The sequence below is a fragment of the Erpetoichthys calabaricus genome, chromosome 3 (genome assembly GCF_900747795.2).
Source record: "Erpetoichthys calabaricus chromosome 3, fErpCal1.3, whole genome shotgun sequence".
NCBI lineage: Eukaryota > Metazoa > Chordata > Cladistia > Polypteriformes > Polypteridae > Erpetoichthys > Erpetoichthys calabaricus.
Genome location: NC_041396.2, coordinates 226,366,664 through 226,382,043, shown reverse-complemented (window position 1 = coordinate 226,382,043; position 15,380 = coordinate 226,366,664). Strand labels below are relative to the sequence as shown.

At 35.6% G+C, this 15,380-nt stretch overlaps 1 protein-coding gene across 1 annotated transcript in view; it reads left to right on the top strand.

The window, feature by feature from the left end:
* The window catches only part of snap91a (synaptosome associated protein 91a), a 246,091-nt gene that overhangs the window by 124,471 nt on the left and 106,240 nt on the right, over positions 1–15,380 (top strand). The window contains 3 exon segments of the mRNA XM_051924737.1: positions 1,237–1,348; positions 4,877–4,983; positions 13,783–13,824. Of these exon segments, the coding sequence (XP_051780697.1) occupies positions 1,237–1,348; positions 4,877–4,983; positions 13,783–13,824 (261 nt within the window).

The window sequence follows — 15,380 nt, the reverse complement described above, 5'->3', positions numbered from 1 at the left end:
CCGATTTGCAAAGATACAAGGGAGAAATTAATTGCTCACTGTAAATCAGCTCAGAATCGGTGAAATAAGGGTGTGTGAACTTAGTGAAGAATTGGCATTCCATCCAGATTTGGCTCAAGTACTGCTGGCATAACACTAGCTTGCTACACCCATTAATGTGGATTTATTCAGCTAGCAGACAAATGGATACATATCACTTCAGTACTCAGCAGTATTATTATTTGAGCTTAAAAGCCACCAAAATAGCTTGAATGAAACTTTATCAGGCTTGAGGTTAGTGAGTGGCATTAACTTTAAAAGTAGGTGGTGTTATTTGATTGGATTTTACATCATAATATTATTTGTTTATTTTTATGAACCATAGTTTTCAGTGGTGGGTCATAGGCAGCCAGTGATGACCTTGCCTTCCTAATGCAGAAGCTGGCAAGCAATCTGGAATAAAAGTTAAAAAATATCACAGAGCATGCTCACAAATGCACCCACACTCTTTCATATCCGGATTTTAAAATGGCCACTTTATTGCCCAGCACATATCAATTATCCAGTGTTTGGCTGTATAACAATTAAAGATGTTACGGAAGCTAAAGACAGTAACTGACTAAGCAGGTTAATACAGTTCATGAATGAATCATATATAGACTGATATAAAAAACGTTCAAGTTCCAGCCTAGGCTCTTCTTCTGGAGCAACCTAAAAGATTCAGAGTTTGCGCTTAAAAACAGACAAATTCAGTTACATTTTTAAACATATGTGTGCGTAGGTCTCCAAAAAGAGATGTCATAAACCCTTGGGTTATTGGCTTTAATGAAATAGGCTACATCTAGTGGTGGTACTTGTATACAAGACATGTTCAGGAAGGCAGGCTTTGGAATGGCAAGTAAGTAGTCTGAATTTTAGTTTTATTTTGTTGTACACTGAGGTATAATTTCTAAACTAAATAGTTGCACTTATCCTAGAAAAGGGAGAACAGACATGCTTGAAAAAGTACAATAGCTTTACCTGTCTGAAAAGTCTTGCTGTATGAATGCGTCTAATTCTGCTTAAATGTGCATACTTATTAGAGAAGTATACATCATAAAAGATGTTGCATAAAATTGGCAATATTACTAAACAGAAATATTTTTATTTTAAATATAAGTAAAATAAAAACGTTTTAATTGTGGTATGCTTGAAAATTTTAGAACTGATCCCACATTCCAACAGTTTAACTATTTCTTTATAAAATTTTTATTTTAGGTCCATCCCAATGAACTGACAAATGGAGTGATAAATGCTGCTTTCATGCTTCTTTTTAAGGACCTTATCAAACTGTTTGCTTGTTATAATGATGGAATTATAAATTTACTAGGTGAGTAATTTGAGTGATTTACTTTATTTTAAATGAGTTTAAATTAAAAAATTTTTGTCAAAAACACTGGAACAGAATAGACCTGATTGCTTATGAAACAAGATAAAGACAGACCATTTTAATAAGAATATGCAGCATTAATCCAAAGCATAGAATAATCTGTATAGGCTGCTACAGTTAATTGAAACACAAGTGTTGATAAGCCAGTACAAGTCACTTTCATACAGAATATAATATACTTTTTGTAATAATGATTATAAAATGTTGTTCTTTTTGTTTTATAAAAGGAATAAGTTGCTCAGGCTTAAATGTATAACCCCTAAACATGATCACGCATTCTAATATGCCTCAGACACATCTTTTGAGCTAACAGCATAATTGGTCCCCTTTTTAAAATTAATTCATTTTTTACATTCTACTCACTTTGTCATCTGTGGTGCACTTTAGAAACAAAGTTCAAAGGTGTTCAAAAAATGAAGCTGTCTGTAAAAGATGTACTTTTTCATAGAATTTGGCCCCATCTTTTAATGCAACTGATAGAAAAATAAAGCTACAGTAGAGTGTGGCAGTGGCAGTGAGAATCTGCAAAGGCAAGCTACTAAATTTCAAATAGGAGCTTTGCAGCTTGAAAACCTGCAATGACACAAGGACGTGTAGAGGAAGCAAGCATGCAACTGAATGGGTTAAACAGCCCCTCAGACAGTTTATTAAAATCAACAAATAATCTTTCACAGTGCTACAGCCTGGAGAGACACCTGTTCCTATATACAGGTGTTCCTATATACAGGTGTGGTGTTACCCCTGTGTAGTTCCAACATCCTTGTTGTTTTCGTTTGATAATCACCCTGTGCTACGGTCACAGTGTCATTAGATTCTCTGACAATACTCAGTGTTGTCACTCATGTTCTGCAGCTTCTAAGCAGTGTTAATTTCACAAAGTCTATTCCAGCAATGCTCTTTCAGCACCAAATTGCATATACAAATCAAAAAGAGCCTCATATTGTCTCAGTTGGCTACTTATATTTAGTTTGTGCAAGGCTTCGCCTCATGAGGATTCTAGCTGTTAATTTATATATTTCAGTCATCACCTCTCCCTAGTTCTAATGGCTGCAGAAATGACTACTGTTCCAATTCTGCAGCAGAGAAATTGTTATAGTATGTTTGGTTCAATACAGGCACATAATATCAACATATAGGTAATTGAACTTCTAGTGGGCTGGCACTGCACTGTACAGTATGTTCACACTGTATCTCTAAAATACAGATGCAAGGCAAAAGCTGCATCTGTGTAGATTAAGGGTAAAAATCATAATAGCACAATATAGATTAAAAGGGCATTTTCTTAACGCATACTATATTTGAAAGGCTTAGAATAGCAATGCTCACAAAAGACCTTAGACTGATGTTTTATATAGTTATCACAATACCATAGTACAATGGATTCCAATTAGCAACGCCAGTGTTATGATTTGGTCTTAATGGGAAGTTCAAAGTCACCAAAACATCTTCATATAATACTTTCTTTACCTAATTTTTTCATTAAATTATATAACAATACAGAAAGGTCAAACAAGTTATAATAAGCACAATTATTAACAAACACTGTTACCAAAATTAGCTAGTAAAGCAAAGTTCACAGTCCAAAAATCAGAAGCCTAAAACCTGTACCTAGACAATACTGAAAATTGAATTATGTCTTAGGCCAAATAATCTTGCTGACCCAGACATCTAAATATATACGTCTGGAGACAAGAACAAGTGAATTTTGCTTAAAGCTGGGTGGTAACAATTAGAAGGCTCACTGAGGGTTAAAGATAGCCTCATGAAGATAGTGCTCAAAGTAGAGGCGGTGATTTTGTGCTGTAAAAAGTAATGTCTCTGTTCTTAACCTAAAGAGCCATAGGAGATGCAGATTTAATTTATTACAATATCTGAATCAGTAAATCTGCCAAATGACACTAATAGAGGCACAGGCAGTGCCGCACAACATCCACCTTCTGACTGCAAATCTAAACAAATAACTAAAGTAAGTTAATATTACTGTCTAATTGGAAATGGAAACATGCCATGCCAGAGTATAGCTACAGCGTTTTAACATTATATACTTAGACCTACAGTGCTTATCTACTGTAAGCTCTGTTTGCTGTTATTATGCAATATAGAGATGCAATAATCAAAATGACAGAAAGATATCTTAGCAAACAGAAGCACTTCTCAAATATGTTGAGCTAAGAAACCTGCAGTGGTCTACATGTGTTTCTGTCTGTCTCTTCTGTTGCCGGGCTCATTATACAAATGAATCATTAAGCTTCAGTTACCTTGTGCTACTGAGAACCTGACTTGATAAAAGTGGTTTTAGCTTTCTTTTTTTCTCTTAGTGTCAAGTCTTTTGTTTAGTTTCTTTTGCTCTCTCCTGAAACCCCAGAGATTTAAAGTGCACAGACTGGACACATTGGGGGTGGGTGTTTTTGGAACAAGCCCTGTGGGTATAGCCTTTGCAGCTATGGATTTTGCTGCTATTCATTAAGTTTTAATACAGGCAATTAACAATATTTGTTTATTTAAACATTATAAAAATAAATAAAACAATATTACATGAACATTTTAGATTCATGGACTAAATTTTAATGTCCTGTGAGGCAAAGGGCTCAAAATCAGAGGTACTGAAGCTGAACTTTGGTCAGCTGTGTCTGAAATTAAATGCTATAACTTTGGGTCTTTCTAGTGTGCATTATAGAATTTCCTAACAAGTAGTAATGGGGAAAGGGACCATAGTAAAATTACAAACACCAAATAAAATGTAAAACAAAGAACAAACAATGAAGTGAGATAAAATTACAGATGGATAATAAAATATAACCAAAAACAAACTAGGAGATGGGGCAAAAATAACAATAACGGAGGAGGTCAAACCTGCAGGCATTCCTGACATTCTGATGCCTGCCGTAGGATGTAGCATATAACTACATTTATCTAAAAAAACTTTAAAGCACATATAGCACAACAACTTAGGAAAGGTTGAATAAGATAGTTCAATAGACTTATTAGTTATAACTGACTGTAGTGAATGTTGGAGGGAAAATAAAATTTAATATGAAAAAATCATTAAAGTATGTTGTTCCATAGGTAAACTCCATAGGTAGAAACACATTTTTTTTTTTGTTGAACCTGAATTCTGCATTAATATAACTTTTTTTATTGAAATATTATGTTAAGGATTCATTTACATTTCACACAGACATGACTGAGTGTATAAGGTGTCTTGTTTTTGACTAATACCACTCCCTTGGTGAGTTCCTTATTTGTGCCCGATGCTGCTGTGCTGAGTAGGGAAAGGGTTAAGAAAACAGATTCACTGCATCCTACTCTGAATGAAAAGTTATATATACATGTAAAATTATAAAAGAAAACATGTTGGATGAAAGTTATTGATTGCATTGTCTTTATGTAACTCGTTTCAAAACATCTGAGTTTTTTTCTTAGCTATATATATATTTATATATAAATTATTTTTTTGTATATTTACAGAGAAGTTCTTTGAAATGAAAAAGGGACAATGTAAGGAGGCTTTAGAAATCTACAAGAGATTTTTAACGCGGATGACAAGGGTCTCTGAATTTCTCAAAATAGCTGAGGTAAGCATGTAGGAGTTATGTTTTCATCCAAGATGGAGTAAAAGCAGAAAAAAGCCAGCACAAATTAATAATGTTAATTTATAAAGGTAGTCCCACATTTTCAAAAATACAACCCCAAATCAGAAAAAGTTGGGGCAGTGTGGAAAATGTGAATAAAAAAAGAAAAAAGCAAGTTATAAATTCTCCTCAAATTTTATTTCATTGCAGACAGTATGAACACAAAATAATTCATGTTTTTTTGTCAACATCATTTGATTTGTAAATAAATATCCATTCTTGCCATTCAGGCTTGCAACACATTCCAAAAAAAGTTGGGATGGGGGCAATTAAGGGGTAGTAATGAGGTATAATAACTAAATAATGATGTGATTTGAAACTGGTGATGTTAACAGGTGATTGCAATCATGATTCGGTACAAAAGCAGCATCAAGGAAAAGCCTACTCCTTTAGGAGCAAAGATGGGCAAAGGATCGCCAGTTTGCCACCAAGTGCGGGTAAAAATCTTTGAAATGATGAAGAAAAATGTTTCTCAAAGACAGATAGGAAGAGATTTGGGCATTTCTCCCTCTACAGTGCATAACATAGTGAAAAGAATCAGGGAATCTGGAGAAATTACCATGCGCAAAGGCCAAGGGCGCAAGCCTAAACTGAATGGCCTTGATCTCCGAGCCCTCAGACGGCACTGCATTAAAAACTGTCATTCATCAATAAATGATATAACTGCGTGGGCTCAGGACTACTTCAGGAAGTCACTCTCAAGCACTACAGTACGTAGTTACATTAGGAAATGCCAGCTAAAACTGTACTGTGCCAAAAGGAAGCCCTACATAAATAGTGTCCAGAAGCGCCGTCGACTTCTCTGGGCTCGGAGGCATCTGGGATGGTCCATTGTGCAGTGGAAACGTGTATTGTGGTCAGACGAATCAGTTTTTCACATCTTTTTTGGAAGAAATGGACGCTGTGTGCTGCGGACCAAAGAGGAAAAGGACCATCCAGACTGTTACCAGATACAAATCCAAAAGCCAGGGTCTGTCATGGTATGGGGTTGTGTCAGTGCCTTCGGCAAAGGTAACTTGCACTTCTGCGATGGCACCATCAATGCTGAGAAGTATATCTCAGTTTTGGAGGAACAAATGCTGCCTTCAAGACGACGTCTTTTCCAGGGACGCCCATGCTTATTTCAGCAAGACAATGCCAAACCACATACTGCGCGCATAACAAAGGCATGGCTGCGTAAGAAGAGGATGCGGATGCTTGACTGGCCTGCCTGCAGCCCTGATTTGTCTCCTATAGAGAATGTTTGGCGCATTTTGAAATGAAAAATGCGTCAACGAAGACCCCATACTGTTGCGCACCTAAAACGTTGTTTGCAGGAAGCATGGGACAAACTAACACCTGCAACACTTAGTCACTTGATTTCTTCAATGCCTAAACGTCTTTTAAGTGTTGTTAAAAGACAGGGGAACTGTACAAAGTGGTAAATGCTGTACTGTCCCAACTTTTTTTGAAATGTGTTGCAAGCCTGAATGGCAAGAATGGATATTTATTTACAAATCAAATGATGTTGACAAAAAAAAACATGAATTATTTTGTGTTCATACTGTCTGCAATGAAATAAAATTTGAGGAGAATTTATAACTTGCTTTTTTCTTTTTTTATTCACATTTTCCACACTGTCCCAACTTTTTCTGATTTGGGGTTGTACTTCTAAAATAGAAAATTTAAAAAAATCAGAACAAAGCATAGAAAACAAAAATCAGAAAATAAAAAAAATTCAAAGAACCAAAACTAAATACAAAATATTCAAAAAGAAAACTAAAACTCAAGGGATAAGAACAAAAGAAGCAAAGTAAATACTGAAATAACAAATCTAAATCATGTAAAAGTCAAAAAACAAGAGGAAAGGATCAAAAAGCCAAAAGATCAAAACTAAATGGTCAACAAAACTTACAAGAGGGAAGACAAGCAAAGGGAGCCGAACACAACTTGCCAAAGGTGGCTAATGCTTCAGCAAAGAGCTTAAAGCAAAAAGTGATTAAACAGGGCTTTCAGGAAACTGAGTGAGGAAAATTTTAAATTAATAAAAAATGTGAACAAAGAACAAAAAAATGGACTGGGGAGAACTACAAGCAAAAAACAAAGACTTAAAAAACAAAAGCTGAATCTTAAAAGTGAATTATTCACCTTAACAGTGCAAATACTGTATAACTACTCTTGTCAGTTTCCCTTGTTTCCCAGTTTTGATCCTCTCTTAATTGAATGTTAATGTACTATTGAAATCATATTGCTAAATCTTAACAGTCCAATGTCAATTCTGAACGATTACTGTAACTTCAAGCTCTTTCTTAATGCGACATGCTTTGATCAAACTGTCAAAATCAGAGATTTTTTATCTGAGAAAAATATTCCATGTCTGATATAAATACACTACATGAGGCCTTACACAACAGAAATTCAGTACAGTATGTGCTTTTTTTATAGCTTAGTAATCTCACTTAATAGTTTCATTGTAATTCCTGTTAAGACCTGACATGAGCATGTATCCAAAATTTTTGGAAATAAATACTGTATTAAAATACAAACAAAAATAAATATATAAGTACATATTTGTGACCTTTTTCATGTTATATTAGTACTGTTTTACAACTGTATTTGCATAGATTTCTTAGAAAAAATGACAAATGGTAACGATAACATAATTTTATTTAAGTTTAGCTTAAAGTGAAAAACTGGAATGGTTTCATTTAAATAACCGTTCATATTAGTGACTTCACATTTCTTTGAGAATTTACTTATAACTTGCCTGCCTTTTACCTCTGGTCACGTCAACAGATTGACATGTCTACAGTATTTGCAGTTCTGTGATAAACAGTGCATATCCATATTACTAACCGAGAATTCTAAACTGGTTGATGGACGCTGGCACATCCGGCCATGGGCCGTAGCTGCAAAAAGACGTACTGCGCAGGCGCAAAAAGAGTCCGCGAGAAGCGGATGAGGAGCCGCGAGAGGGGGACAAAAGAGGCCGCGAGAGGTGGATGAGGGGCCGCGAAAGGCGGACAAGACCACAGAAAAAAGGAGTGAGCACAGAAAAAAGACAAAAAAGGAGAAATGAGGCGCAACGAAAAAAGGAAAAGGCACATAAAAAAGTAGTCAAACGCAGGCAAAGCATGAAACACATTGCACACGAAACTAGACCCAAAAAAAAAAAAAAAAAAAAAAGAGGCTCGCGCACAACAGCAAGGCAACACGTCCCAAATACTACACATGCAACAACGTGCCTCTCAAACGGCACAAGCAAAACATACACCAGGAAAATTCATTCGGATTAATGAATGTCATTTGCAATCATTGTCATTCAGTTCACTTCCCTGAAGAAACAACTGGCAATACAAGTAATACATTTACACGTTGTTGTCAAAAGGGTCAAATTAGACTGCCTTCTTTACATTCATATACTGAATATCTACAAAAGCTTCTAACTAACGATGTACCTGAAAGTGAAATCTTTATCAACTGCATTAGATCCTACAAATCGGTAACCACTATGAACATTAACGGTGGCACTGCACGTGACATCCATCTTGAAAAAATGTTAATTATTGATGAATGTACAATGGCATGAAGTCACTTACTCAACACCATTCATAAACTTCTACAAACGTTTATGAATAATAATATTCGATTTGGATGAAAGGTACTTTTATGAGGAGGAGATTTTAGACAGTACTTAGCTATTCTTCCAGATGTCATGCACTCAGCTATTGTTCAGTGCACCTTAAAATACGCAGACAATTGGCATTGCTTTCAAAAGATACAGTTAGTAAAAAACATACGATGTCCAGAACCAGATCATAGCAATTGCTTATTACAACTGAGAGATGGTACACTCACCAATACAGATGGACTTCAGCCACATATTATTACAATTCCTCAAGCCTTTATCTGCGACAGCTTAGTTACAGAGAGATTTGGAACAGCAATCTCATTAGACCAAATGCCCCTTTTAACACAACGCACTATATTATGTCCAAAAAATATTAATGTGCAAAACATAAATACCCAAGTCATTCCATTACTTCCTGGAGAGACACAACTCTTTCTAAGCTCTGACAAACTTGACTCTGATCACAACAATAACCATCTTCGTTGACCTTACAAGTTCTGAGATGAAATTACCTTTTACACTTAAACGGCGTGTACAAAGAAATTTTCAAATAAACCTTTACACTGTGCCACACACTTTATTGTTTGCTTTCTATTTGCATCATCTACACCGTCACACTATTCTATATCTCATTCATACATCACGCTCTTTGTCATTCCCAACACCAGGGGTTGGCGAGCGAAGCGAGCAGGGGGCGGAGCCCCCTAGTCAGAGCAGAAATGAGAAAATTAAAGATTTAGAGTGAGCTTTAATCTAGAGAGGTCCATAAAAAATTCTGTAGGGTGTTAAAAGATTTCACAACCAGATATGATTTATACATGAACATATATTGTGCCCAGTAGTGAGGACATTCATGGGTTGAAAAAAAGAGAAAGCTTGGTGAATGCCATAGGCACCCTTGATACCTTTGATGAAAATGTGGAAGAGTGGACTACCTATACTGTAAGATTAGAGTTCTTTGTGGCATCTAATAATGGGAGATGCAACAAAGGACAACAGAGTTTTTTTTATTAAATTATCTCTTCTGTACACTACTAAGTTAACCAGTACTCATATTCATCTATATGGAGCAACATAAGAAAACAAGTTGTGTTACTCACATAGGACACTTCAGAATGTAAGTTTGTATTCACACTACATTTGAAAATATATTTGACTTATATAATTTATTTCACCCACACAGACACTCCTGACACCAATCTCAAATGCTTTGAGACTGGAAGGAGCTTTTAAATCCCTTCATGGAATTACTTCCAGTTCTTTGCCTTCAACACCCTGTAAAATATCTGGGGTCACCTTAATAGATTTCCCACTCTTGGTCCTAGATGTCCCTGCAGTCATGAACCCAAATCGTCTGTGAAAAGGCCAGTCAATGTTATATAGTTCTGATTAACATTTGTGACAGAAGTACTGAACATTAGTAGGGAAGGATTTAAGCCAGGGGCTAATATTTTGTTTTTAGTTCTCAGTGTCCTTCTGTTGATGTACTATCCACAACAGTACATCCTAAATTATAATTCTGGTCAAAATCTTCATTAACCTTACCATAAATATATAATACTAGGGGGATAAGCCCCCCCCCCCCCCCCCCCCGGCGTCCAGTCTGTCGCTTGCGTTGTGCAGAGGGGGGCTGAATGCACCCCAAAGAAACTTGGTCGCTCCTCTGAAACCCCGTCTTTAATGATGAAACAATGGGAAACGAATACAGTTTTTTTTTTTTTCTTTTTTAACTCCTCTTTGCTCAATCAGCTGCTGGCTTGCTGCTGCTGCCGTACCGCATGATCTGCATCTGGCATGGCGCTTCAAACATTTAAAAGCCTGTACAGCAGCTGTCCTACTGCCCCGGGCGTGGTTAAATTTCTTGCCACTCTTGGTTAAGTCTCATCTTGCGGGACGTGAGTTCTTGATATTTTTTAGTTTATAATTTAAAAATGGAATAAGAATCTGAAATTCTAACAAAATCACATTAAAGGTCGATAAATTCTGAACAGAATGATACCAAACATATATATGTAGGTTTTAAAATAAGCCCAATTTAAAGCGTGACAAAAAATGTCATATAAAATCGTTGCACTTTTAGGCTTAGGATTTTATTTATATATATATATATAGAGTAGATTTAATATACTGTGTATTTTCATGCAAGTGTATTGTGAACATTCCCACAACATCACAGAGGTAAAGACATTGACGCCAGCATCTGGGGAAATGTGGTTGCTAACGAACTCTGTTTTTTGGCCTGTAGGATGCAATGTACTTAAGTCACTTTCAATTCAATCCCAGAGATGCCACCTCCTTCTCCCTGTGAGATATTTAAAGAATAGAATTGCCGGAAGTCTGCTTTCAGATTGAGTCCGAGACCAAAGAGTAGCAAATTGCTTAGCCTGAGAGGAGGAAGGACACACAATGTCCTCATTAATATATTAAAGCATGTTATTCTTTTAGGCAGTTTTACCCTTTTGCATAAATGGGGTGCCAGCTGGACCCCAACGCTTTATTTTTTTTTTTCCCTTGTCTACTGAATTTACACACACACAAACATACTGTACACAGTGGATTCAGAAAGTATTCAGGCCTCTTCAGACCCCTTTGTTTCCTACCTGTTTTATTGTGTTGTAGATTTAAAATTTAATGGATAGATTTGCCATTTTTGCCCCTGTCTACACTCAGCAAACCTTAATGACAAAATGAAAACCTGTTTTCAGAAAGGTTTGCAAATTTCTTAAAAACCAAAAACTGAAGTCTCTCATGTTATTTAAGTATTCAGAACCTTTGCTGTAGTTGTGTGCATCCTGTTTGCTTTAGTTGTCTTTGAGATGTACAGTATATATACTATAATGAAAGTGAAGGTCTGTGATACAGTTTGCATATTTGTACCTGGAAATCTACAAAGGGAGAAAATGAATCACGTATCTTAAAATAGTTTTTATATTCCTTAGCTTTTAACTCCTATCAGGAATCATCATCAGAGGAAAACGATTAGACTTAACAGAAATTTAGGTGGATGTGGTAGGGGGATTTATGAGGTGGGGTTTGGAGGATGTTAGTAACACCGTCTTATTTATTATGTGCATGTTTCTTTCAAACCTGCATATGCTGGGTTCATGTCCAAATGTCTGTTAATGGCATTTTCATTGGAGTGCCACGATTCAGCCAGTTCTCCGGCAATTTTTGTATTAGCCTTGAATTTTACTTGAAATTGTATTTAAATGAGTCCCATTTAAATGTGTGTCCGGTCGAACTTGTATGTGTGTAAAGGACTGTAGGTCCTTTCTTCTGACTGCATTACGATGTTCTTGTACACCTGTGGCGAGTGTTTTGGCCCACATATACAGCCAGGCATGAATTACATGGTATGCTGTAAACCACATTCTACGTGTCTGCTGCTAATTTCTTGCTTTTAGCATTAAAAAGGACTGTGTGCAGAGTGTTTGTAGGTTTGTGTGTTATTTTGATGCCTGATCTAGACAGGATACATGCTGTATCTTCTGATATCCTGTGATGATAAGGAAGTGTGTGCCTGGTGGGATGGGGGTCAGGTTGGAGTCGATTGTTTTCTGGGGGTCTCTTCCTTCTCCTATGTCAGCATTGTTTGATGAATACCTTTGTGTGGCTGTTTAATGTGATGAGTTGGAAAAGATGGTGCCTTTCATTCTTTTTAGTCTCCTTGATATTACAATGGGTATAAACTTTTCTGAATAGTCTTAACACAGCTCAGTTTATGCGATGATGGGTGATTGCCAGCAAAGTGTAATATTTTGTCTGCATAATATTCCTTTCCATAAACACCTGTAATCAGTGTGGTGTTGTTACCTCTTTCAATGGATGTGTCCAGGAAATTAATGCAATGGTTTATTTCTTTTTACATAGTAAACTGAATCACAGGGAATATCCTGTTATGGAAATCATTCAACTGGCCACTTATTATTGTGTAGAATATTTAAACGTTATGTTATATTTCAGGAATGTTGCATGTTCTTAGAAATTAACACTCAAGTACATCAGTGGGAAATTAAACAAATACAGTCCACTTACTACGTTCTTTTTCCAAAATAAACTGTTCAGTCACTGGTTCCTTAGCTGAGATAGGGGAATTTCTGCTGCAGTTTAGAGTAGTGGCTATGATGGCAATTTAGTAGCATTAATAGAATTTGCCAAAATGCCTGGGGCAGACTCAGAAAGCATATCATAAAGTATGCTTTGGTCATGTGAAAGAACAATTTAAATCTTGGCCTCGTGTTGTGCTGCCAAAGGGAAATTCTTTCTGCATGTAGCAGCATTTAATATAAAGCATTATGGCAGCAAAATAATGATACAGAGATGGTTTTCAATATCAGGAACAAACCTATAAATATGGACACATAAGTTATGCCTAATAAAGGCAAATTCATGGAGTATGTGCAACATTCTTTAAAGGATTGTGCATTGGTATGAAACTTTCTGTTCCAACTAAATAGATTTAGTATGCATAAAGCTAAAATAGGCTGGAGTGGTTTTCTAATAGGTTGATGAATATGCCTGAATGACTAATACAAAGAATTTTTGCCACACACTTTGTTACTTTTCACCGAAGCTTCCCAATCAGCTTGACAGGTTTAGAGGAAGCCTGCAAGAAAAAAATGGAGAAAAAAACATTCTGTTGACATGTGTAATGCCTATTGTAGTAAACCCTAAAAAAAAAGCTGTAACCTCTGCCAAAAGTGATTTTTGCATTCTACTCCTGATGATGAATTTTAGTGAAAGTTTTGTGCTACTTTAATTGGTTGATTTTTCATTGTAGCCCATAACATGAAAAGCTGATCAAAAATGAAGTATGAAGCCATGTGCAAATCAAAGAAAAAATACTTTTCAATGCCTGAAAAATTCAAGTTCATGCCCTGTTAGGAACTGAAGAATTTCTTTTCATGTTTGCATGATACTCAATTGCATAACTTCTTTTCATGTTTGTAGGATACTATGTATACATATTGTATTTCTATTTTGTAAGGTCATGCAAGGTGAAAGCCTCTAGTTTGTAAATATATTTATTTGTATTACTTAAGAATACTGTATGTGGTACAGTTTAAATTTTTTTTTACTCTTTCCATTTATTTATATATATATTATGTGTTTATTCTCTTTTTCTTGTACAGCAAGTAGGAATTGACAAAGGTGACATTCCTGACCTCACATATGTAAGTATTACATTTTTACTGCATGTCAGCATAATATGCAGTACCTGTAAGATAATGTGCACACACGCTACTATTGTACTGGTGTAGTCTGATGAATGTTAGCAGTTCAAATTACCATTTGTGTGGGATTTATTTATACTATACAAGAACTCATTTTTCTTTTTTTTTTAATCTTTGTTGGTTCTTTCAACACATGCAAGCCAAAGACTGCAAGCTCCTGTTTCCTATATATCATCTTTTTCATGTAAAGTTGGCAACTGTATGACTGGAGGAGAGCACATTACATCTGTTCTTGCCTCCATGTAGCTTCGCCATTCTGTCCATGGTGAAAGAAAGAAAAAAAATGCCCCTTCTCTTCTCACTTGCAGAGATGCAGATTGATCACAAAGATTGAGAGTGTGAGTAGTGCATACTGCTTTAGAAAAGAAAAAAAATTAAAGGTCAAGAGAAGAAGCAAGAGTAACACGCAAGGAAGTTCCTAAAATGAAAATGTGAATCAGGACATCATGCACATAACATTCCTGTTTAGTGGGCCTTGATCAAAAATACTTTTAACTTTTTGAAATAAAAAACTATCATGGTCCACTGAAATAAGAGCATAGGGTTTCCATAATATTAATATCATTGAAGTGATTTGTTTATACTCTTGTGATATTTTTCGCATTCTAGCAAAAGACAGCTAAAATGTATAATATATACAAAGAGAATGAGCAGGAATTTTATGAATAGTTGAATTTAAGACTTTAGTATTGTGAAAACCCTATTTATTCTTACTCTTCTATCCATGCAGACTGAGCAGTCTAATGATTTGCACTGGAGCATGCACTAATTTGTTCTACTAGGAGCAGGTTGATTTGCTTAATCAGGACTTAGAGCAAAAGCTAAAAACAGAAAATGCCAGAAGTGACTGTGCATGTTTTTGATTTACTGTTTGCATCAGGAAACTGAAGGAGCAAATTGCAGATTGCAAAAAAAAGAAAAAAAAGATGTACTGCTGCTATGCCATTCTATGAACTGTGCACTTGCTGCAGTTTGCTTGTGAAGTCACAGTTCTTATTTATTTATTTAAGATGTGCCATAGTATCACATCATTCACATTTAAAGTTAAATGTCAGCTTCTCTTTGTTGCAAGGTATGGATGGCACTCAGTCTGTGATTGCCTCTCTACATTTCCTGCACTTTGCTTCAGAAATTGCCTTTCTCAATTAAGTAAAATAAATAAGATGCCTGCACTGTGGATATAAGATGCCTTGTGTTATCTTAACCATGTTGTATTTCTCTTTAACAATGGATTTATTTAATATGTTATGAATTTGTGGTGTTTTTAAATTCTATCCTTCTATTCACAGTATTTTGTTGCTGTTAGAATGTGCTTATTTTAAATCTGTAAACCATATAATAGATAATGTTTGACTCCAAAGTGGTATACTTCTGTGGAATTTACATTGAAATACTTTAACTGTTGTCTAAGTAAGATAATGAAGTGATTTTTTTGAGCATGTAGTTTTAAATCAATCAGTTAGTCAGTATCTTATATAGTGCCCTGCACACAGTAC